This window comes from Pseudorca crassidens, chromosome 2 (assembly GCF_039906515.1).
Source record: "Pseudorca crassidens isolate mPseCra1 chromosome 2, mPseCra1.hap1, whole genome shotgun sequence".
NCBI lineage: Eukaryota > Metazoa > Chordata > Mammalia > Artiodactyla > Delphinidae > Pseudorca > Pseudorca crassidens.
In genome coordinates this window covers 60,435,425-60,461,943 of record NC_090297.1, presented here as the reverse complement: position 1 = coordinate 60,461,943, position 26,519 = coordinate 60,435,425, and the positions used below count along the sequence as shown (strand labels likewise).

General features: G+C 38.8%; 1 protein-coding gene across 1 annotated transcript in view; it reads left to right on the top strand.

The window, feature by feature from the left end:
- The first annotated feature begins 21,383 nt into the window (after window positions 1–21,383).
- The window catches only part of ANKRD13C (ankyrin repeat domain 13C), a 79,143-nt gene continuing 74,007 nt past the window's right edge, over window positions 21,384–26,519 (top strand). The window contains exon 1 of the mRNA XM_067726547.1: window positions 21,384–22,162. Within this exon, the coding sequence (XP_067582648.1) occupies window positions 21,718–22,162 (445 nt within the window). The 5' untranslated portion in view covers window positions 21,384–21,717. The remainder of the gene's footprint in view (window positions 22,163–26,519) is intronic.

Genomic DNA, 26,519 nt, shown 5'->3' with positions numbered 1-26,519 from the left:
TGCTGCAAGAAGCCCAGCTATCTGCCTGTCTCAGCTTTCAACTTGCTCTCCTAACTAAGCTTAATTTCTAGCTTTTGATTTAAAGTGACTCTTCCTTTCACTTGAACCATTAGGGACCATTTGTAGAGTTATTAATCAGCCTAATTTCAATATTGTTTCATCTGAGGGAATAGGGAGGCCGAAGGAGAGGGAGAGAGAAGGGGGACAGCTTGTTGGTGGAGCAGTCAGACCAAACACAAAATTTATCAGTTAAGTTCACTGTCCTATATGGGTGTGGTTTGTGGCACCCCAAAACAATGACAATAGTAACATCAAATATCACTGATGACAGATCACCATAATACATATAATAATAATGAAAAAGTTTGAAATATTGTGAGAATTACCAAAATGTGACACATAAAAATGAAGTGAGCAAATGCTGTTGGAAAATTCCCACCAATAGACTTGCTCGACACAGGGTGGCCACTAACCTTTAATTTGTCAAAAACCCAATATTTGCAAAGTGCAATTAAAGTGAACCACAATAAAATGAGGTAGGCCTGTATTTAAGAAAAAAATATAAAATAATTCTAGCATCAGAGAAGATGTCATTAAATAGTAAAGAGTAATTCCAACTCTTCCACTAATGCTTTTATATGTGAAAGAAATGGGCAGTACTTTAAGGTTCTCTCCTCTGATCCTTCAACCAATCAGAAATTCCTTTGAATGTCCACACCTGGTTAATTTCTTCTCTGAATGGCCACTATAGCTACTGTAAGCTTTCATCACTCTCTTCCATCACCCTCCTTCTCTTTTAACACTTTCACAGAAAAATAGGTGTGAATTCACTAAAATTTCCCTTCTGCTCCCCCCTAACTTTACTCCACCTCTTTATTGTCTTTTCTCTGAAAGTCACACCCTTACAACAATAATAATAGCTATAACAACTACCTTTTGTTGAGTGCCTACTTATTCTAAGGTATCTACATAATTATTTTCTAATTCTTAGAACAATTCCAAAGGATAGAAATTATCTGAATTTTATAAATGAGTAAACTAAAATTCAAAGAGTTTATGTAACTTGTTCCAGTCACAGGGCCAGTGAATGGAGACTCTAAATTCCTGATCCCATCCTGTGCCTTTCCTACATTTTTATTATGTTCTCCCACACAACTCCCTCCTCTCAGGCTACAACCATGCTCAAGCCTCTCCTGTAAATAAAAAAAACAGGGCTTCCCTGGTGGTGCAGTCGTTAAGAATCCGCCTGCCAATGCAGGGGACACGGGTTCAAGCCCTGGTCCGGGAAGATTCCACATGCTGCGGAGCAACTAAGCCTGTGCGCCACAATTACTCAGCCTGCTTTCTAGAGCCTACGAGCCACAACTACTGAGCTCGCATGCTGCAACTACTAAAGCCCACGTGCCTAGAGCCTGTGCTCCGCAACAAGAGAAGCCACGACAATGAGAAGCCCGCGCACTGCAACGAAGAGTAGTCCCTGCTCACCACAACGAGAGAAAGCCCTCATGCAGCAACGAAGACCCAATGCAGCCAAAAATAAATAAATTTATAAAACAAAACAAAAAAATTCCCTCAACACTTCATCATTCTCTAGCAATGACTCTAATTATCTTCTTCTTTTTAAAAATTCTTATTTTATTGAAGTATAGTTGATTTACAATGTTGTGTTAATTTCTGCTGTACAGCAAAGTGATTCAGTTATACATACATACATATACATTCTTTTTCACATTCTTTTCCATTATGGTTTACCAGAGGATATTGAATATAGTTCCGTGTGCTATACAGTAATATGTTCTTCTTTCTATAATCCATGTATCTTTTAAATATATCCTCTCTTCTTCATGCCCATTGCAGCATCCTTGATCAGGTACTACCATGTGCTCCTGCCTGTTCCCTTTTCAGTTCACCTTGTACTTTACAGGCAGAATAATTCCTCTAAAGTGCAGAGTTTTTGTTTGTTTGTTTGTTTGTTTTGGCTGTGCCGGGTCTTAGTTGCGGCATGCTGGATCTTTAGTTGCTGCATACGGACTTCTTAGTTGCAGCAAGTGGACTCTTAGTTGAGGTATGCATGCAGGATCTAGCTCCCCGACCAGGGAGTGAACCCAGGCCCCCTGCACTAGAAGCACAGAGTCTTACTCACTGGACCACCAAGGAAGTCCTTAAAGTGCAGTTTTGATCACGTTGGCCCCCTCAAGTCCCTCTTCTCAAGAAAGGACTCCTATTTGTACTTTGTTCCTAAAGCTGTACATGCGTGTGTGACAATGACCAACACTGAGCTATATTCATTATTAATTTATTCATTCAACAAACAACCACTCATTGCCAATTATGTGTAAGCATAATGGTTTGTCTTGGCTCAAGTCTCTTATTATATGTTACCTGGACTATCTATTCTATCCATTCTAGCTGGAAGAACTTTGAAAATGAAGGTGCAAAACTGATTACAGTATGCCCTGCCCAGAAAACGTTTAAATTCCTTCACCTGGCATCCAAAACCCTTGGTTATCTTGCTGGTCCCTACCCCTCTCCAGCCATACGAAGCTACATCCAGTTCCTTGGATGTGCCAATATCCTTTCATGATTATGGGTCTTTATACATATTGTTGTGCTGGAATTCTCTTCCCCCTTTTTCACCAGATGAGCTAACTGCTATAGGTTCTGTATATCTCAGATCAAGCTTTTCCTCTTCTGGCAAGATTTATCTGAAGTTACTATCTCCAGAGTTGCTTTCCCTCCCACAGATATGAGTTCCATACAATCTTTATTTTTTTTATTTGAAACTGTTTGTTTAAATGTCTTTTGCTAGGTTATATGTTCCTGGAAGGAAGGCAGCAGTATCTTCGTGTCACCAGCACCTAGGTTTGTAGTTGGCATACAGAAAACACTCAATAAATATTTGTTAAATGACTGAATAAATGTTAGGCAGTCGAGGGAATAGCAAGACTTCATTCTTCTCCTCAAGAAGTCTAAAAAGTAAGCAGTGGAAACACATCAGTATTGTCATACTATTTACTGCGCTGTGTATTTGCTTTAAATGAAGCTAACTTCTTTATAAAAGAAATTTTTTCCCAGATGAATTATTAACCAGTGTATTATAAGAAATCTATAGGGGCTTCCCTGGTGGCACAGTGGTTGAGAGTCCGCCTGCCGATGCAGGGGACACAGGTTCGTGCCCCAGTCTGGGAAGATCCCACATGCCATGGAGCGGCTAGGCCCATGAGCCATGGCCGCTGAGCCTGCGCATCCGGAGCCTGTGCTCCACAACGGGAGAGGCCACAACAGTGAGAGGCCCGCGTACCACAAAAAAAAAAAAAAGAAAGAAATCTATAGATATATACACAAACCTCTTGATGCCTATTGGAGTGGTTTTTCTGAAGTACAAATCGGACCATAGAAAGAAATGAATATGAAAATGGAGGGGTAGTTGTTAAGAAGGGAAAATGGCAGAGTAGGAAAAGTAAGTTAGCAGGTTAAACTGTTCTTCCTATGGTTGCAGTTCAAGAAAAGGAGGAGAAAAGCATAATAGTTGCTGCTGCTCCTAAGTCTTCTATATTCAGATTTTTACTCATGAACAAGAAATACTTTGTCTTCTACATGACTACCTTATCTAATCATCAAAAAACCAAATTATTCAAGCTTCAAGATGATTGGATAAATATATCCAATTATACATTATACTTAGGCACTGCTGAGCTCCTAGCATAATAGTTTTTATTAGAAACAAGCCTGAAAGTCATGTTCTCTCACTTATAGTTTCATGGTTATTTATTTAAAAGTCCTTCAATCTTTACAAAAAATGTTCAACACTAGATACATCCTTTGAGATATTTCTTCCATAAGCAGAAATTACAAGTCCATTTATTTGTCTCTTGCTAAATTTTCACTTATTAACAGAGCCTCAAGCAAAAGTTTTGAGTCACAACCATTAGGATGAATAATATCACCATCTAGTCATTCATTGAATATTATTTATTGAATGCCAGCTGTGTTAAGCACTGTGCTAGATGCTGGTTACATTAATAGATACAGTAACAAACAAGACACACACATTTTCAAATAAGAGAATTGGTCTCCACTTGTAGCAAAGACAGAGTAACTGCTACCTGACTTCCTCTCTCGACACACACAACTAAAAAACTGAACAAAATATGATTTTTAAAAAACTATTATCAGACAACAGGCAATGCAGAAGTATTTTATCTTAGAGAAGGAAACAAACAAGGTGAGCTGTATTGTCATCCCAACAGGAAAACTGGAGTAACTTTCTGGATCAGAGAGAGAGGGATCTCAAGCAGAACATGTTGGCCCAATGCAGGGGGCCCAGGTTCGATTCCTGGTCAGGGAACTAGATCCCACTTGCCGCAACCAAGGATTCGCCTGCTGCAACTAAGAGTTAGCATGCTGCAACTAAAGATCCCACATGCTGCAACTAAAGAGCCCACATGCTGCTACGAAGATCCCATGTGCCACAACTAAGACCTGGGACGGCCAAATAAATATATATATATATATTTTTTAAAAAAGGACATGATGGCCTCATTTAGCTGAGAAGACAGAGATCAGAGTTCAGAGGATTGAGGTAAAATGTCAGAGAGGGAAATTATCTAGGGAAAAGCTCTAGGAATCTGTATAAGGCATTTCCTTGTGTCTTTGGATGAAAATTAAGCTACAAGTGCATAAGTGAAATTCCACAAGCCTGGGAAAAGAACAACTACTGGGTAGCTGAAAGCTGAACAATTCCCAGAGCTCACCCAAGGCAGGGAGACATATGAGTTAGAACCACAGGGTAAGACCTCAGACTTCTGAGACATTCAATAGTGACTCTGTAAGTGCAGCATCTCAGTTGTAGGCTAAACCAGCCACAAAGTAAAGGATACTTTATGACCAAACTAACAAAGCTTAAAAATAAGCCTTTAAAGGGGCAAGCTGATAGAGGTAATTTCACCACTTCCACAATAAACTTCAACATTCTTTAAAGGAAACAAAATCCAGACACTCAGCCACATCAAAGTCCACAATACTCAGAATCCAAGCCAACACCTCTAGACAGGCAGAGAAGATAATTGTACAAGGAATTGGAAGGACAATAGTTACTACAATAACTGTTTAAAATAACTTTTTTACTATAGATTTCCTGGAAGCCAGAGAAAATAAAAATCAATATAAAAGCGCCCTGTAGCTCTTCATATCAGTTGAAATGAAATGTGTATTCCTTTCAATAGAAAAGCTTTATTCTAGGCATGAATTCTGGGAGGTATTTATCCTATAGATTGTTTCATGTGAGCTACTAAGTATCACGTTAAAAGTATACAGCTTCAGAACATAAGATTTTGAGAATTTAAAACTTTCATTTTAAGTTTAAAATAGTTATTATTAGTTTCATAGTCGACTCCTAATTTCTCCACAGCTCCTTAGGGAGATGTCCTAGAAATCTGTGGCAAGATATGGTAAGAATCAATGTGCTACAACAGCAGTTGTAATAATAACAAAACAAAAACTACAGTAACATGTACATCCATGTATTTAAAAAATCAACTCTTCAGGGGCTTCCCTGGTGGTGCAGTGGTTAAGAATCCGCCTGCCAACACAGGGGACACAGGTTTGAGCCCTGGTCTGGGAAGATCCTACATGCCACAGAGCAGCTAAGCCTGTGCACCACAACTACTGAGCCTGTGCTCTACAGCCTGTGAGCCACAACTACTGAGCCCACGTGCCACAACTACTGAAGCCTGCGTGCTTAGAGTCTGTGCTCCACAACAAGAGAAGCCATGACAATGAGGAACTCAAGCACCACAATGAAGAGCAGCCCCTGCTCACTGCAACTAGAGAAAGCTTGTGCACAGCAACAAAGACCCAATGCAGCCAAAAATAAAAACAAATTAATTAATTAATTTTTAAAAAATCAACTCTTCAATCTCCCCCTCCCCTCTTCCTGTGCATCATTTTCCTTTCTCTTCCAAATTTCAGAGAACTTCCATATGAACATTTTATAATAAACATTAAAGGACATAATTTAATTAAAATATCTGACATCTGAAAAGTTTTTGATTACTTGTGTTGAAAGAATTTAAAAAATTAAACTGAGTAGGATCTTGGAAATCTGTTGACCTGAATGAGATTTCTTGACCTCCACTTCTGAGTCCCATTCATGTGCCTCTCCCGAGCCAAATGGTGACATGGGGCTTATGGGAAGCTAGAAGTAAGACAGGAGTCAACATCAGCCCCAGGTGGGAAGTCCTGGTCCTCCAGACCTCCCTGTCCTGTGATAGGGAAAGTATGGAGAGATTGGGGACCATGGAGGAAGTAAGGCCTCACAGTTACCCAAAAATCTGGGTTTACCTCTTGGTGGGTGTTGAGCCAAAATGAGACAGGGCAGGGGGAGGGGCAGGACACGACCTTTAAAAGAATGACACAGCTATTGAGGAGACAACAAAAACTAGTTAGAACCAACTAGCCCCAAGATGGTGGAAGATTTGACTTCCCATAGACCTTGAGCCTCATTGTAATACTCAGCATGGCAAATGACACACCCAAAGGCACCATGACTGTTCCAAGGCTGACCATAAAAAGTCAAAACTTTGGTGGTGGCCCAATTCCTGGAAATCTCCACCCTTTCCCCAAAATAATTAGAATAATCCTCCCATTTGTTAGCCTGTGAAATTACCCCGCCCCATACTCTGGGGTGACTCGCACCTTCTGAGACGGTCCCCATTCTGCCTCTGGAATGTGTATCTTTCTAAATAAACTTGCTTTCACTTTACTATGGCACACTCTTGGATTCTTTCCTGCGTGAAACCAAGGACCCAAACTTGGCAGCCCACCCCAGGGACTAACCCGAGACCTGGGATGTGACCATGTTCTCACTTCCCCATTCTCCTGCAACAAAAAGATACAACCAAGGCAAAAAGCAGGGGAAGGAAGGATTTATTACTTGCAGCAAGTAGGGAGAACATGGGAATCTTTCCTAAAACAGTCTCCCCAAACAGCAAAAGTGGGGAAGTTTTAGAAGTGGGGTACACACATATTCGTGAAGGGGCTTGAACAGAGAAGAATTCAGCATGGAATTGGGGCAAAGGTTGACAGAGTCCTATCTTTAGTTGATTAAAGTCAGGAGGGTCAACATCATTCTTCCATCCTACACCTGGGTGAGGGCCTCAGGTCCTGCAGAACTCAAAGAAACATATCAGATTGTTACATATATCCCTTCAGGAAGAACCAGGACTATTTTATCACTGAACTATTGTTTGTTTGTTTTTTTGAATTTTTACTTTATTTTATTTTATTATTTTTGACTGTGTTGGGTCTTCATTGCTGCGCGTGGGCTTTCTCTACTTGCAGCAAACCGGGGCTACTCTTCGTTGTGGTGCGTGGGCTTCTTATTGTAGTGGCCTCTCTTGCTGTGGAGCACGGACTCTAGGCATGTGCGCTTCAGTAGTTGTGGCACGGGGGCTCAGTAGTTGTGGCTCGTGGACTCTAGAGCACAGGCTCAGTAGTTGTGGTGCACGGGGTTAGTTGCTTTGTGGCATGTGGGATCTTCCTGGACCAGAGCTTGAAACCCTCTCCCCTGCGTTGGCAGGAGGATTCTTAACCACTGTGTCACCAGGGAAGCCCTGAACTATTGTTTCTTTTTTTTTAAATAATTAATTTATTTATTTATTTATTTTGGGCTGTGTTGGGTCTTCGTTTCTGTGCGAGGGCTGTCTCTAGTTGTGGCAAGCAGGGGCCACTCTTCATCGCGGTGCGTGGGCCTCTCACTATCGCGGCCTCTCTTGTTGCGGAGCACAGGCTCCAGACGCGCAGGCTCAGTAGTTGTGTCTCATGGGCCTAGTTGCTCTGCGGCATGTGGGATCCTCCCAGACCAGGGCTCAAACCCGTGTCCCCTGCATTAGCAGGCAGATTCTCAACCACTGCGCCACCAGGGACCCCGATAAAGTTAATTTTACATAATGAAAATTAATTTAAATAGCCACATGTGGCTAGCAGCTATTGTATTGGAGAGTACAATTTTAGAATTGTCAGTGAAACCATGTTCCACAATTATTTAAAACTTCAGAATTTGGAATCAATCCTGGTTACCAATTTGGTCTTGCTATTGATTATCTGAGTGAAATTAAGCAAGTTATTTTATTGAGCCAAGCCTCAGTTTTTGTTTTCAGCAGAAAAGTAGAAATAATAATCCATATTTTGTATAGGATAGTGCTACTACTCAAAGTGTGGTCTTCGTGTCAGTGTCCATCAATAGTCTCTTTGCTGCAGGTTAGAAATGAAGAGTGAGTGACTTCCCTGGTGGTCCAGTGGGTAAGAATCCATGCTCCCAATGCAGGGGGCCCGGGTTCCATCCCTGGTCTGGGAACTAGATCCCACATTCATGCCACAACTAAGAGTCCGCATGTAGGTTTCTAAGAGTCCGCAGGCTGCAACTAAGAAGCCCACATGCTGCAACAAAGATTCCTCGTGCTGTAACTAAGACCCAGCACAGCCAAAATAAATATAAATAAATAAATATTTTTTTAAAAAAATGAAGAGTGAGCAATAGAAAATTTTATAAAAATTTGACAGAGTAATTTTATATCTTTTGACTATAATAAAATTTTTATGACATTTAAATTTTTCTAACTATTTGTTTTTGTTGTATTTTACAAAATATTAGTCTGCAATAGACTGTGAATAAAACAGAGCTGGTACTTTATCACAGGTGGCTTGAGAGAAACTGTCAGAGATTCACTGCAAAGATGGGAGTAAAGGTTGTAGAATGGTACCTGTTATGTAGCAAGTAATTGATGAATGGCTATTATTATGAATGTCAGTCTTGTAATTTCTCAGTCTCTAAGGTAATAAAAACAATTTCTCTCCTTTGGACTGCTCAGAATAGAATCCCATTGGTTTATTCTGTGTCTGGCTAACTATGTCCAGGCCTATAAGTCTTTATTTCTTTGAACAGCCGTAAGGTACAATAGAGTCACTATGAGTTAATAGCAATATACTCATTCTAATGATTGATTGTGCTTTGATTGAAAAATGTGTAAAAAATGTATGTAAGGAATAAAGTTTGTTACTCCAAGTGTTTAATGAAAATTTGTATTTGGGTGAATAAAAAGAGTATTGCAATTGAAGTGAAGTACAGAGGAGTTTTAGAGCAGTGAAAACAGTCTGTACGGTACTATATTGATGCCATGCATTTGTCCAAACCCGTAGAATGTACAACACCAAGAGTGAATCCTGGGGAAAGCAGGGGTGGGGAGGGTGGGGGAGGTGTGGGGTGGTGGTGGGATGAACTGGGAGACTGGGACTGACATAATACACTAATATGTATAAAATAGATAACTAATATGAAACTGCTGTTTAAAAAATAAATAAAGTAAAATAAACTTCAAAATAAAATAAAATGGTAAAAGCAGCTGTACTTACTCAAATCTTATTTGACTGGTAATCATCTTGAGAGTTTAAAAAAATTTTTTTTTTAAAAAAAGAGTGAATCATAATGTAAAACATGGGCTTCGAGTGAGTATGATGTGTCAATGCAAGTTCACTAATCATAACAAATGCACACCCCTGGTGAGGGATTTTGATAATGCCGTGCGTGTATAGGGCAGGAGGTAAGTGGGATATCTCTGCATCTTCCTCTTAATTTTGTGGTGGCTTTACTGCATTTGGAATTTATATGGTTATTTGGTAATATTGTTTAAGAACTACTAGGTCTTCATGCAATCCTGCGTATTGCATAAGAATATAATTTATGCTATGATTTTTTTAAAAGACAGATTTATTACTAGGAACCACAAAGACCAATCATCATTAATTTTTTACTGTGTTTTATTTGATAAATGTGTGCAGCTGTTATACTGAAAAGACTGTGACAGTTTAAAATATAGCAAATAAACAATATTAAAATTTTTTTTGTCCACACTTGTATACTGTGTATGCAAAATGCCTTAATTACTAATAAGCCAATGTGTTATGATACCAATAAAAATATTATTGTAATTGTATAAATGAAACATACCCAATCAAAAGGTTTTAATTACAAAATGGTCACTCAGAGAACATATATGCTGGATAAAATGCTTGAAGAAAGAATCTTGGAAAATAAGGAGTTGCTGAAGTAACATAAATTAGACAATTAAAAAAATAGGTGTAGGGCTTCCCTGGTGGCGCAGTGATTAAGAATCCATCTGCCAATGCAGGGGACACGGGTTCAAGCCCTGGTCCAGGAAGATCCCACAGGCCGTGGAGGAACTAAGCCCGTGCACCACAACTACTGAGCCTGTGCTCTAGAGCCTGTAAGCCACAACTACTGAACTCACGTGCCACAACTACTGAAGCCCATGTGCCTAGAGCCCGTGCTCCGCAACGAGAGAAGCCACCACAATGAGAAGCCTGCGCACCTCAACAAAGAGTAGCCCCTGCTAGCCACAACTAGAGAAAGCTCACGCGCAGCAACAAAGACACAACACAGCCAAAAATAAAAAAATAAATTAAAAAAAAATAGGTGTAGCAAAAGAACACAAATATTGAATAGCCATAGCATTGAGCAAATTGAAATTGCATTCAAAAGGAAATAATATTTTTACAATGAACAATAGAGTATCGAAGGAAACAAGAGCATATATCTAGGACTCATTGAAAATTCAGGAACACAGAGTAATAGTAAATGCCTGTAGTACGAAAGAGCATTTGGAAAAGTTGGTGTTTTAAAATTTAGATGGTGTTTAAAAATTAGAGACTGATCAAAATGAAGCTGTACATATGTTATAATGTCTTGTTTAAAATTAATCTGGATGAGTTTCGTTTTCTCCTTCCACTTCCCTTCCTCTTCTTTTCTTATCTGTCCTCCTCCTCCACCTCCAGTTCCTCCTCCTTTTAAAATTTATCTATGGTTATTTAAAAACAAATTAGAAAAGCTTTAAGAACTAAGAATAATTGTCCTATATTGTGTGTGTATGCACACACATGCAGAAGGGTAGTTTAAAAAGTCTAACAAATATTTCAATTGGTAGATCACATCCATTAGTAATATCCCTAATCCTTACTTCCTGAGATGCAACATTCAAAATATTTTGCTTTTATTTTATGTGTTAACTGTATATAGACACCACAGTGAGGAGCCTTCCCCCAGAAGAAAAATAACGGTTACAAGTAAGCAGACTTATTTGAAAGTAAAAATTTGAAATGATCACATAGTGAATTTGAGTAGAGATGTACAAAGTCATCTAAAACAACATAATGGCTTCCTGGGTCATACTTGACAATGACCACACAGAATGTTTTAATATATCTAAAGAAAAAAGTAACAAGTAGATGTATATGAGATAAGGGGATAGGAGTGTAAGTCATCCAGGAATTCAAAGAAAAAGGAATCACAGAGGCACAAGTTGGCACTGGCCATCCGAGCACGGTGTGCTGGTGAGGCGTGGGCTGGTGCTCCTCAGGTCTTGTAAATCTCCATCTGCCTCACAGACAGAAATTTCACTCCTGTGGAACAGGGCACATCAGGCTCACAAAACACAATGCTGTTAAACATTAGAATCAAAAAACTGGCTCCTCTTATTCTGATTCCATGCTCACCAAGCAGCATTCTGCTTATTTGGCTTTGTATGTAGTTTGTCTACAGGGGGATGTGCTAATGTGTAATTCTAGTCCACTTGGTCATTAATTTTAGATTGAAATTCACATATATCAGTCTTTTATCCTTGGCTATGTTAAGTTCGTCCCTGGAAAATAGACTCACTCTCAATAAGCTGACAGTTATATTTCTTCACGTGTCATACTGGGGACCAACTCACGGACTATGGTGAATCCATCACAGCAAGTTCCACTATAGAAGGCTCTTGACTGTCAGCCAACATTCTCCAAATGGTAGCTCTTTGCATTCCCTGGGCCAAATGTTCATAACAGTCAGGGAACCATGGTAGGTTACATTTTAGCAATAGGGGGTCCTCAATAATTATATGATCGCTTGACTTATTTTTCTTCTCTTGATATTGCCTCAAAATGATCCAGATGATATTATTTTAGAAATTGCAGAAGTAGAATGTGAGGATAAGACTAAACTGAGAGCTGAAATTACAAAGTTTGAGAAGTGGAAATAAATAAAGAGAGTGCATTTGGAGTAAAGATGGCATCCTGTTGATACCTGTCTTACATACTGTTTTTCCCTATGCAAACTGCTCCAGCCTCAACGCTTTCCCAATATCCGCCTTTATTTTTCTATTAATGAGAATGGGGAAATCCTGAGGAGCAAAGACTCTATGAAGGATCTTAAAATCATAATTGAAGGAAGAGTGCTGGTAAAATTTATAGTGGTATCAAGAAAACAAATAACAGGAGAGAGAAAACTCAAGAAGGCAAATCTGCATAGTAAAGGAAAGTTGTATTATTTCATTAAGGTAATAATTTATTGATTTTTTACATATGGGGTTAGGAGCTGTTAGTAAATCACAATTTTAGTTAGCACATGGACTTTAAAGGAAATGAAGGAAAAAGGCAGACTGAGCAGAAAACATAGGCAACAACAAAATTTGTATTAGATTCAATAAATGCAAGTGGTGAGTAACGATACCTAATACCTGCTGTATAATAAAATAATACCTACTATATTCATCAAATTTGAATGCAGAAATATAAAAAGCAATTTTCAGAAACATCACCTATGCTTAAGTGTTGTTTGTAGAAGCTGATGAGTGCTTAGGATGTGCTAATCCTAAACAGCAAAAGAAGACCTAGTTTAGGTGACAGTTGATATTGAAACCAAACTTTGCAATATGAATGATAGAAGAGAACTTTATTCCAGGTAATGATTCCAATCTTCACACTACGAAGTGGTAAAATTTTATGATTCCGTCTAAATACTGATTATAAATCAGGATTCATATTCAAAGTAAATTTATAGCATGCCTTAAGAATGTTAAATAAACCAGCTCATCATTAATTAATTCTTACCACAAATATTTATTGAGGACCCATTAATGGGGCAGGGGCTATGGATATTAGGGTAAATACAACATAGTCTATACTTTTAGAGTTTATGTTCTAATGGTATACTGATACAGAGAAGTAAGTCAGCAGTTACACTATTGTGCAAATAGATGGTAAGTAATGGTGAAAGTACTCAGTGCTCTGGAAGTCCATAGAATGACCTAACCCAGACATGGATAAGGTGCCAGAGAAGTTTTCCTGAAGATATTGACAATTAATTTGAGACTTAATGGCAAGAAGAGGAGGGTGGGGCTGAGTTCTTGAGAGAGGAAATAGTGTGGACAAAGGCTTGGACATCTTTTGAGAAAAATTGTTCAGCATGACCAGACTGTTGTGTACAAGCTGGACATGGTACAATTAGAGAGGTAAACAGGATCAGTGAACCCATGAAAGTGTTTGGAATCCATGTTCTGTTCTTTGGACTTCATCTAGAGGGTTGTTAAGCTTTTAAAAATAGTTATTATAAATATTTGAGACACACAAAACAGCATAGGAATATAAAAAAATCTATTTGTGCCACTAAGCTTAAGAAATGAAACATAAATCCCCTTAGAGAAAACTCCAAAAAGCAAAAATTAAAAAAAAGTACTTAATAGGGCTTCCCTCATGGCACAGTGGTTAAGAATCCGCCTGTCAATGCAGAGGACTTGGGCTCGAGCCCTGGTTCGGGAAGATCCCACATGCCGTAGTGCAACTAAGCCTGTGTGCCACAACTACTGAGTCTGCGCTCTAGAGCCCGCGAGCCACAACTACTGAGCCCACGTGCTTAGAGAAGCCACCTCAGTGAGAAGCCTGCGCACCGCAATGAAGAGTAGCCCCCGCTCACCGCAAGCAGAGAAAGCCCTCGCGCAGCAAGGAAGACCCAACGCAGCCAGAAATAAATAAATTAAATAAATAAATTTAATAAATAAATAAATTAAATTAAATTAAATTTTAAAAAACATACTTAATACAAGCACATATATGTTGGAATTTCCTTCTCTATCCCTAACTGATGACATTTCCCCGTTCATATTCCATAGAAATCACTCTCTTGAATTTGGTGTTACTATTCCTGTACATTTGGTTTTGTACTTTAACTACATATGTAACTCTAAATAATACAAACAAATGGTTGAGAGGTTAGTAAGATAAAATACAAGTTGACCAGTTAAGTTTGAATTTCAGATTAAAAAAATAATGTTTTAGTATAATTATGTCCCACATATTGAATGAATATTTGTAATACTTGCAATATTGTCCCATGCAATATGTGGGACATACTTATACTAAAAATTATTTTTTTATCTGAAATCCAAATTTAACTGGGTATCTTGTAATTTTTTTCTATAAATCTGGCAATCCAAGTGGTGAGAGTATGTGGAGTTCTGTGTATGTGTGCATGCAGGAGTGGGAACTGGGAGCCAGAGACAAAAGAGTTTGTGGACAGTTTCAAGTGCCAGTGGCCTGAAGCCAAGTTGGCCAGTGTAAAGTTGAGAGAAATAGTTCAATTTTAGAGCTATATGGGAGATAGAAAAGTCAAGATTTAGTGACTGGTTGACTGTGTGAGTAAAGGAGAGGGAGGAGTTGAGAATAATAAAAGTGATGTACAGGTCTGGCTAGTGGGATTGCTGACAGAGATAAGTTCTATTTTGAACATGTTGAATTAGATGTTCTCTTGAGGAATATTTAGTCTAATCAATACAGCACGTAATTGGATGTACCTTGGGGCAATTAAGTAATTTAAAATAAAGCAGAACTAGGAAGCCATGGACACTAGTACACTCACCCTGATCCATCTGCTCCATTTAATTTCTTACATATATACCTATCGTGTCTTAACCTCTTCTTTTACTAAAATTCCTATTCATATCTTTGTATCTCTTGCTCCAAGCCTCTGTTGGTGATCTAAAAATAATCTCATTTACATATGTTGCAATTTATCTTTTCCTTTTCATTTCATATTGACTTGCCCTCTCATTAAGGTCCTGGCATATTTCCTCCCCCACCAAAGAAAAAAAAGTCTTTGTGTGTTTTATCTTTCTCAGAGGAATTGCTTCCTTCAGGAACTTCCACAGCTATCTGCTCTGGTTTCCTTGGCAACCCCTGCCTCTCTTATTCTTTCTGATTACTTAAGAGAAATCTGACTAAATCACTAATAATCACTGATCATAAATAGTAGAAGGAATTAAAAGTGCTCAGCATACCTTCTGAGAAAAGGAGTAGGCAAATTTGGAGGAAATAAAAATACGGAGACCTAAGGAGATGGATGTAAAACGTGTGAAGGTATTGATTTACAAAGTTTGTTATTTTCATTTGTCAGTGCACTGTTTGGAGTGTTGTCAGGGTTGATGAAGACAATACCTCATTAGCTAGGCAGCTGTATCATCTATCCAAGCAAAATTCTCCTAGGCCTATCTCAACAAATATGGAGTGTAGGAAATCATATTCTAGATTATTGTGAAAGTATGAAATACAAACCTTGAGAGAAGGAGAATAAAGGATGTAGACTAAACTTGCTCTAATGTTTACATTAGAAACATATTGGTATACAACATAAAAAGGACTGCATAAGATTAATAACTACCGATCTTCTATTAATTAATTAATTAATTAATTAGGCTGCGTTGGGTCTTTGTTGCTGCACGCAGGCTTTCTCTAGTTGTGAGAGCGGGGGCTATTCTTGTTGCGGTGCGCGGGCTTCTCATTGCGGTGGCTTCTCTTGTTGCGGAGCGAGGGCTCTAGGCCTGCTGGCTTTACTAGCTGCAGCACGTGGGCTCAGTAGTTGCGGTGCATGATCTCTAGGGCATGTGGGCTTCAGTAGTTGTGGCATGTGGGCTCAGTATTTGTGGCACATGGGCTTAGTTGCTCCGCGGCATGTGGGATCTTCCCAGACCAGGGATCGAACCCATGTCCCCTGCATTGGCAGGCAGATTCTTAACATTTGTATCACCAGGGAAGTCCATAACTACCAATCTTAGTCTGTTGAAGCATTTATAAATTATAACAGTGGGATTTTATTATTTTATACAGTGCATTCCATATTTCATATTGTGATACTACTGCTTTTATTAAATAAAGACACCAGTATGGGGATTAGGTGTTTGTCTAAATCTAATACAGGTACATACATTTCACCTAAAATTCAGAAATATTCATTCTTAGAACCATGCTTAATCCTCCAGTTATTGTTGGGTGATAGTGAACAGTAAGGCATCTAACAAAATTTTCATTAGAAAAAGTTGGGACTCCACTTATCAGAAAGTACTTCCTCCTGCTATTGAAGGCAAATTGACCATTATTTGGATTCTTAGCCATACCAAGAGGGGAATTAAGAAGTGCTAGTCTGTAAGACCAGAGTAAATATAGTATATTGAAAAGTTGTTATATAGTTGAGTTGTTGGATTGAATTCTATCTCTGTAACATTTGAATAAAATGTAAATATGTTGTTTGATGGTGAAGTTATTCACTCATTACTTATTGATATAATTGATAACCAACATATTTCATCATATTTAGTCTTGACACTGTGATAACAGGCCAGTTCTTCCCGCACCAACCCCCACAAGGAAAATCCTACTTTAAGTCATTGGATGTAGTTCTTTTCATGGCTGCTCTTGCGTTTGTCTCCCTGTCGTCTTTTCCACCTCATTCTTATTATGAAATAGTTTTGCAGTTTTGGAGTGCTTGGCCCCACCCCACCCTGCTAAGAGATGAGTTGTGATTGGGCAAACCTGATAAGGGTAATCTCTTCTGCCACAGGGATTTGTTCAGGTAGCCCAGGCCTGAGCCAATCAACACTCTCCCAGACGCAGATATTGGACAGGATCATCTTATGAATGTCGAGCAGCAGACTTGTGGGGTCTTGGGCCCTCCTTCTGGACCTGAAGGAGGAAGCTCCAGGCCCCTGTTACTGCTGGCAGCCATCTTGTATCCTTGAGAGAAGTTGGGCTTCGGAGAATGTTCTGAACAGGGAGAAGGTGCTCTGAGTCACAGAGAACCTGATATGTGGTTTGGAGGGGCCCCTCTTGAAGACGTATCTCTGTACTGTTCTGTATGTGAGTCAATAAATCCCTTTAATATAAGACCGTTTCAGTTGAATTTACTGTTATTTGTTAAAAAAAAAAAATCCAAAGTGATATATATTTACTCTTGGGCCTCACTTAAGAATCCAAGAAACTAGTAGTCAGCTAAAGTATAGTCAGATTGGGATTATTTAGTAAGTTTACTTAACATCTCATCACTTAGTTTACAGTTCTCTTGGTACATTTTAGATACTTTGGGGTCTTATGTTATAGGTGATCGATTCAACAACTGTTTATTATTAATATTAAGCATTCACTATTTCACTCTGTAAGGCACTGTGCATACAACAGGGATAAACATAGTTCAGTACTGAGAAATCTCAAAGATCTAGTTGAAGAGGTGGACAAGAATATCAAAGAGGCACGCAAAAGTTAAAATCAGAAAAGGCAAATCAGAAAGATTTGGGAAAGAAAGGGAAATCAGAAGAAGGCAAAGAAGGGACGCATATTCAGAATGGTGGGGTGTTGGAGAGGAGACAAGGAGAGGAAGGGCAGGTGTCATTAGAGACTCCTAAGAAGGGGTTACTAACTTCTGTTTTTGTGCCACGGACCTCTTTGGCAGTATGGTGAAGTCTAGGAACCCATTTTCAGAACAATGTTTTTAAGTGTGTAAAATACTTTGGATTATGAAGGAAATTTAGAGTATTGAAAGAGCTATCAAAATACTTGAAAAAACAAATTTGTGATATAGCAGTATATGTGCTTCTTTATTAACTCATAGAAGAACAAGATTTATCAGTGAGCATAATTATTAACATAATTTTGAGGTAGTGATGAATTTAAATGATATTTTGAGTTATCTGCAGCAACTGTAATGTGATATGAAAACATCTGTGGTTTCTTTTGGTTGCAGAGGCACAGGTACCTCTAATATTATTGTGGTTTGTGGTCTACATTCATAATAGAAGGATGTGCTAAATTTTATTTAGTGGTTTCATTCAATGTAATTTTCTGGACCCCTGAATTGTATGCCAAGTTAAAAAAAAAAAACCCTGTGTGAAGAAGAGATAAAATTTGAACTAATTCTTGATAGATTGAATGAGATATCTAGGTAAGTGAAATAGAAATGAATTCAGGATGTATGGAATCACATGTACAAAGGCATGGTGGCATGAGAGCGGATAAGGGACTGTCAGCAGATTGCTTTGGTTAGAGTGAAGAATGAATCTGGCATTGTGCGAGGAGGTTAAGCTGGAAAGATTGGCAAAATCTCATATCCTTGGGGTATTGGTTGCTTGTACATTATAGTATTAAATGTGATTCTGTCTTTAATGTGTTTGGAATCCTTTGCAGACTCTCTACTGCCTAGCCTATATAGCCCAAGTTTCATACAGTTGCTCCTGTAATCAAGTCCCACCTTTCCTTTCTAGTCTCATTTACCACCACTTTTCCTGCCACATACCATGCTCTGATAATTCTCAACTATCATGCTATATTTATACATACTATTCTTCTTATCCCTATTCATCATTTGGATGATCACTTCCTGTGCCTCAGTTGCCTCATCTGTAAAATAGGGACAGAAAGTACCTCATAGAATTGTTGTGGGGATTAAATCAAATAGTTATTGAAACTTGCTTGGAACAATGCCTAATATGGGTAAGCTCTCAATAAATTATAGCTATTATCATTATTGTAATTTTTATTCTTACCTATAATATCTTTTTCCCCTTGCCCAATTGGCTAACTCCTATACATTCTTTAAAACCCAGTCTGGACATTACCTCCTCCAGAAAGATTTTCTGATCACCCAACTTTCATCTCCTCCAGATAGAATTAATAACCTCCTCTTCTGTAGTATATCAGGATCTCATATAATTTCAATTCATGTATTTTCCACAATGTACTATAAACTTATATTTCTATATCATTTTTCCCTATTATACTGTGGAGCTCCTAAAAGTAAGGGCTGAATATTATTTTTGATGTTTGTAGTGTTTGATTTTACTGAGGGGACGCTTAGGAGTTTCCATATCTGTCCATGGGTGGCAGCCACTAATAAGGTACTTTTAAATTCTAAATCCAGTGGTAACACAGATATAATGGTAGACAATTTGGTATAAGTTTTAAAAAAAATTTTTTTTTATTAATAGGATTCTGGCCACTCTTCCTGTACACATCCCTTATATATTGGTGTTTTCAAGGTTTTGTTCTAGACTGGACCTTAATTTCTCACTCTACACAATCTTCCTTGGGGAACTCAATGACTTCTGTGGCATCAATTACTGTGTAATGATAACTTCTGAATCTTAACCCAGATTTCTGTTTCCTAAGGTTCATTTCCAAATACCAAAATATTTGCCATCTAACTCCTTATGGTGAGCAACACGAACATTCAATTCAATATGCCAAAACTGAACTCAGTTTTTTCTAAACTCTTAAACCGTCTCCAGCCTAACTCTTACTAACTTGGTTTATACTCTCATAATCTCTCACCTCCTGAATCGCATACTTCTTCTAAAAATTAATTTATTATTTTTTCTGATTAATAAAAAGGAATACTTTCTCTTTGTAAAAAGAAATTCAAGCAATGAAGGGAATATGTGATTTAGCAATCTTATCTTCCAGAGTGAACTACTGTTCCCCCTGTGTGACATATATTCTACCAGACTTTTACGTGCATATTTTTACACACATTTTTATTTGATTTATGCAGGAGTCTCTCCGTTTCCTTGTCTCTATAGTAGCCCCCTTGTAATCTATTCTGGATACATACTTTTCTAAGGTATGGGTGACTGGGTGACTTTTCTAAAAGGCAAATCGCATCATGCTATTCCCCTGTTTTGATTTTGTTCTTTTTTGCTTTGTGTGTGTGTGTGTGTGTGTGTGTGTGTGTGTGTGTTTACTATTCTCCTGTTTAACATCCCTAAAAGGCTATCCATTTCTTGTAGGATAATGTCTAAACTTTTGAGATAACATACAAAATCCTACACGATCTGGCCCCTTCCTATTTCTCTAGCCCTGGAGTTACACTTGACTGTGCTACATTCCACCTTTGATGCATTGGGAAGTTTTTCCAACTGTCAAATGAAGATTGAAAATAATACTTATCACAAGGAAATAGCATATAAAGTGCTGAGCCTACCACCTGTTTCAGAGGCTATTGTGGAAGAAGAAAATGTTTTTGTACATAGGTGTCCAGCCCCTCTTGCTTTCTGAGTAGGAGGACCCTTTGAGGTGCAGATTGCCCATGCAATGCTTGAACAGAATTGGAACACCTCCCCACCCCCAGCCCCCGGCCTCCCCCACCTCCCAGACACACACACAAGAAAGAAAAGGAAGAAGGGAAGAATGACATTAATTTGAATAGATTTGAAAGACGATGGAAGGTGAAACCTGAGTAGCAGGGAAGGATGAAGAGAGGACAGTTCCCACAGGAGTTTTTATTTGGAGGGGTGGTGTTATGGAGGTAGGGATAAAGTTGGTTTAAGAAAGAAGAGTTTTGAGAGAAGCAGCTGTCAGAGTAAATGGGATTTAGGAGAGATAAACAGGTTAGTATCTTTCGGACATTGCTAACTCCTCTGCCCTCCAGTTCCCAACAGCTTTAGTTATTTTGTCAAGGTCAGATTTATGTTCTTCAGAATTTGACGCTAGGTCGAGGCTGGCCATGAACTAGTCCAGCGATATTCCGGTTACACAATTATTGTTTGCCATCCTTCAGGGTCCACTCCCCATGCTTTAACTCTGACGCCTGCCCGAAATTCATTCATCCGACAAATATTTGAGTGACCTCCCCTCTCCCAGTCTGCTGAATAGCCTGTTATCCAGGATCAGTCCCTAAACTTCGGTGGTGGCTTTTCTGACACTCCAACACTAAAATTTGCCTTCCCCCCCCCCCTTTTTTTTTCGTGCAACCCAGCACTCCTCATCCACTTCATTCGCAGTTACATTTTGTACTCAATTGCTTGACTATCTTTCCTCCTCTAACGAGCACCTTGGAGCCAGGAGTGGTGTTTTATAAATCTACTAGCAGAGTGTACGGCACGAAGTAGATGCTTAGCGAAAGTTTATTGAATGAGCGTCCTGTGCATTTCAGTGACATCATATCCTGTGTGCCTTGGCGTCAGTCAGCACTCCTGAGGGAGGACCAGAGGTCGCAGGGTTTGTCATTGTTTATAACGTGCATCGAATATCTCAAACGCAGGCTAAGGTTTCAGACGGCCCACAAGAAGTGCGGCCATCCGGACGCTGGATCCCGGTCTTTTAGTTCAGAGACTGCAGCTTGGGGCGGGAACTCACTGCCTGGGAAGCGCCGGCATTCTGCAACCCTGGGAACAGAACCTGCGAGGGAGGGAGCAGGCAGCTCACTTATCGCGGTGTTTCCTCCCTCCTCCCTCCCAGGGGAGTTATCGCGAGAGAAGCCAGGGGAAGATGGCCGTCCCCTGTTTTTCGGTGTGAAGCAGTGGCGGCGGCTGCGGCGGTGGAGACGGGGATTCTGGTGTCGTGGGCACCTGAACTCTAGCTCCCCCCAGCGAGCGCGCGTCCCTTCGTGCCTAGGCGAGAGCCGGCTCTTCTTCCTCCGGGAGATGCGTTTGTCCCGGGCTCAGGGGCGCTCTGGGAGTTCATGCTGCGCTGGAGTATCCTGGCCACCGCTCTAATCGCCTTGTGCGGCCGCAGCGCAAGCTTCGTCGCCAGGGGTGAACCTCCTGGATCCCCTCTCTGCCCCTGGCGGCGATGACCGGGGAGAAGATCCGCTCATTGCGGAGGGACCACAAGCCCAGCAAAGAAGAGGGGGACCTGCTGGAGCCCGGGGATGAGGAAGCGGCGGCTGCCCTCGGCGGCACCTTTACCGGAGGCAGGATTGGCACAGGCAGCAGCAGCAAGGGCGGTAGAGCCTGTCATAAGATCTTCAGTAACCATCACCACCGGCTACAACTGAAGACAGCTCCGGCCTCCTCCAATCCCCCCGGCGCCCCGGCCCTGCCGCTGCACAATTCCTCCGTGACTACCACCTCCCAGTCCCCGGCTCTTTTAGCGGGCACCAACCCCGTTGCTGTCGTCGCAGGTGGAGGCAGTTGCCCCGCACACTACCCGGTGCACGAGTGCGTCTTCAAGGGGGATGTGAGGAGACTGTCCTCTCTCATCCGCACGCACAATATCGGGCAGAAAGATAATCACGGTGAGGAGTGCTCGCCCCTGTCCACCTCTCCTTCCCAAAGCCTAGGTTGTGCCTCCCCAGGCCTCTGAAATCCTAACAGACCCTTCTTTCCTCTCTTTTGCCCACCATTCCAAGCCAAATGCCCGTAAATCTTGTAATAGCATGCCAGTGGTTTCGGGATTGGTTCTTGTGGGTGCGAAGGAATGTTTCTTCCCTGGCTGCTTCAAACTCTTAGAAGCTGTTTGGTTTATGTTTGAGACAGGGCTTCAGTGTGTTGATTCTTGACCATAAGAAATTTTAGATTGCCTCTCATCCAACCTGGTTATCATCCATTGTTTACTGAACTGTATCTTTTCTTCTTCAACCCCCCTGCCCCCTTGGGATCTTGAATTTTGAACATATAAATTACCCAACTCCCTTCATTGCCCAGGTACAAATCCCAACCTGACTGCAACTGGTTGTGATTTCTACGTGCCATCAGGTTGTCTGTTTCTTTTCTTTCTTTTTTCTTCTACTTTTAGGAAGCTTAGTTTGGTACAAAGTGTTTACACTTTGCAAATGCTTTGATTTCTGAAAGCCACAGTACAAATTTGTTGGCATTTGATACCTGGAGCATGTAAAGTGACTTCTGAGTGGCTAAGATTTTGTTGAAGTAGAGCTTAGAGTTTTTTGCTTGTTTTAGATAGATAATTGCTAATAGTAATGTTTTATCTTGATGATCTGTGACTAAAAATAGTACTATGATTTTTCATAGTAACCTCATCATATCCTACATGACAACATATAGTGTCATTTGTTATTCAAGGACTGTATTTCTACTTTTTGCTTTAATTTATTAGCTGAATTTTTTTCTGTTTCTTCTAAAAACATAATGTGACTGAGCTGACATTTAAGCCACAGTAAATTAATGAAAACTATTGTCAACACTGATATTTTCAACATTTGATAGGCCGTTTTAAACTGGGTAGTTGGCAAATATTTTTAATAGCTCGGCTTTTAACTGAACGTGAGTATTGTATACATTCAGTTAGAACACACTCAACTCTGCTCAAAATAGTGCAACACATTAATGAAATACTTGCCTGTGGAATAACCTCCCTTAATTCTGTTGGACTCTAGGCTTCTTATGTACAATTAGGGCAAAAATTGACATTAAGAAAAAAAAGTAAGATTTCTGTTGGTTGTATAATTCTCTAACAACTGCATTTGTATTCTGAATTTACAATATTGTAAGAATTACTACCTCTCATTTATCAAAAATCAAATCCTCCAGAGTGTTCCTAAAAGCTGCACCCAGTTTTTCATTCCTACATTTAATTTACTTAATTACTTTACTGTTGTTGCAACGACATAATATTGTTCGTTCATGGTAATTATTTTCTAACCCTTTGGGAAACAGTTTTTAGTGGGAGATCTGTTGTAGCTTCGGGTTGTTTAGTTATTAGGACATTTTTCAGATTTGGTCTTCATAGTAGCTATATATATATATATATATATATATATATATATATATAGTTTATCTTATGGCCATTGCCTTTAAATTGTAGAGTTCCATTACATTGAAATGTACCTGAAAACAGATAAAACTTTGTTTTTGAGAGTTGATTCCCTTTGAAAGAAGAAAGAGGTGACTATGACTGACAAAGTATGATAGTATAGTATGTTAGAACTGATTTTCTTGACTGATCACAGAAGGTACTGAATTGCAGGATTATTGGGCTTGCATATGTCATCTAGCATTTACGAGTTGGTTTGTTAAAGTACAAATTCTGTTCAAAGTAATTAGAATCCTGAATATCCTTGAACTCTTCCTTAGCCCACTGAAATTCTCTTTCTAAGTCGTCTTGATATACTAAATTCTTGCATTGTACTTAGCTGCCCTTACATTGTTGATTTTATTTTTTTTTTATTGACGTATAGTTGACTTACAATGTTTCAGGTGTACAGCAAAGCGATTCAGTTTTATATATATATGTATTTTAGATTTTTTCAGATTCTTTTCCATTATAGGTTATTGCAAGATATTGAGTATAGTTCCCTGTACTATACAGTAGGTCCTTGTTGTTTATCTGTTTTATATATAGTAGTGTGTATCTGTTAATCCCAAATTCCCAATTTATCACCCCCCTCCCTTTCCCCTTTGGTAATCATAAATTTGTTTTTTATGTCTGTGAGTCTATTTCTGTTTTGAAAATAAGTTCATTTGTATCATTTTTTTAGATTTCACATATAAGTGATATAAGATATTTGTCTTTCTCCGATTTACTTAGTCTGATAATCTAGGTCAATCTATATTGCTGCAAATGGCAATTATTTCATTCTTTTTTATGGCTGAGTAGTATTCCATTGTCTATATATACCACATCTTCTTTATCCATTCATCTATCCGTGGACATTTAGATTACTTCCATGTCTTGGCTATTGTAAATTGTGCTGCTATGTACATTGGTGTGCATGTATCTTTTCGAATTAGAGTTTTCATCTTTTCTAGATATATGCCCAGGAGTAGGATTGATGGATCATATGGTAACTCTATCTTTAGTTTTTTAAGGAACCTCCATACTGTTCTTAAAGGCTGCACCAGATTACATTCTGTTACATTGTTGATATTTTTGATGAATGTAACCAATGGTTCACATACCTGTGGAAAATGTAATTGTTTTGCCTGCAATTTACATTCTCATCTCCTGCAGTGAAGACTCCTAAGGAAGAGTGGCTTCTATTTAATGTGCTACTTCTTTAATCTCCTTTTCCCCTGTAGCTGCATAATTTCCCTGCTATATTACATTACTTTTACTCATGAAATTTTACTAACCTGGATACTTTAGTCTTTTTAGATTATTTTTCCTTTCAAATTGCAAAAGATAAATGTGTTTTGAGTCACCCAACAAAAACAAGCTCTTTGTTATGTTTGGATTGTTATAGCATGATGAGTACATAGCAGAATCATACACTCATACAGGTGCATAGCAGAGCCATACAATTATATCACATCATATGACATAGTTTTATATTCACTAGATGTTCCTTCCATAATGTAATGATGATGATGATCATCATCAAAGATAATAGTTTATTAAATACATCAGCGCTATGCTAAGTGTTTACATACATTATTACATTTAATTCTCACAATAACCCTGCTATAAAGGGTAGCTTTATCCTTGTTTTAAAGGTGAGGAAAGTGAAGCCTGGAGAGGCAAGGAAACTTTGCCAAAGTTGCATACTTAGTAAATAAGCTCCAAAGCTGGGAACTGAACTGACAGTAGGAACTCCAAAGCACATGATCAGCCTGTTTGTAAATATTTCTGTTGATCGGGATGCACTATTTTGCAAAGAAGTCAATTTTAATAATGTGTATGTGGCAATTTATGGCAAAGTTTTTTAATATATATTTCTCATTTAGTACTTGTAGAGAGAGAATGCCACTGAACAGCTCACAGAGATTTTCTGTAGAGTCCAAATCTCTCACTGTTGTTATTTTTCTTTTTATGTAATGGCACGGATAAATAGGCTACTTTGTCCACATGATAGCCCTTTAGGTATTTGACAAGCAAGAGCTATCATGTTCTCCTTATCTTTAGGTTAAACATTCCTAACTTCCGTATCCATTCTTCATATGACATGGTTTATAAAATTTTAAGAATGGTCCCTGAAACACAGTAAATGCTATAGAGGTGTATTAAAAAAGTAAATGAAAATCTTAGTCATCTTCTTTTAGTGAAACTCTGGTTTGTTAGTTCTTTCCTTTGAGGATGGTGCCCAGAACTAGCCTTAGTGTTGAAGCTATAGTAGCCTCATCAGCAAAGACAGAGACTATATTTATTGCTCTAAGGAATACACATTTAGTAATATATATTAGTAAAGAACATACATTAAATAATATAGTACAAGAGTATGTAGATTTTTTAATACTGTTTATTCTCAAGTAAGTGGCTGTCTTTCTGTTCTGTCCTTTCTTGTCCTTATTTTTTTTTTTTTAACCTCAAAACAGGGCTTTACATTTATTAGTTTTTATTTTGTTAATCTTGATCCTTTATTCTACCTACCTGGAAAGCTTATTGAATCCTAATTTGATCACTATTTAGCTCCCTGTTCATTAGCTCTTTCAGTTTGCAGTGATCTCTGAATTGAAAAACTTTTTTTTGGTGTGTGTGTATGTATGTGTATTTACAAATTATTGTCAAATTGAGTAGGAGCAAGGATAGAGCTTTTTCTTTTATGGAAAAATGTTAGTTGAGTTTGAATTGCTTTTTCTAAGCCATCAATTATATTAAGGAATATTGTATTTGGATCCAAACATATCTCTTGAAATATAAGTTAAATACAGTAACAGCCATAATATCATATATATACTGTGTTCAAATATGCCAGTGAT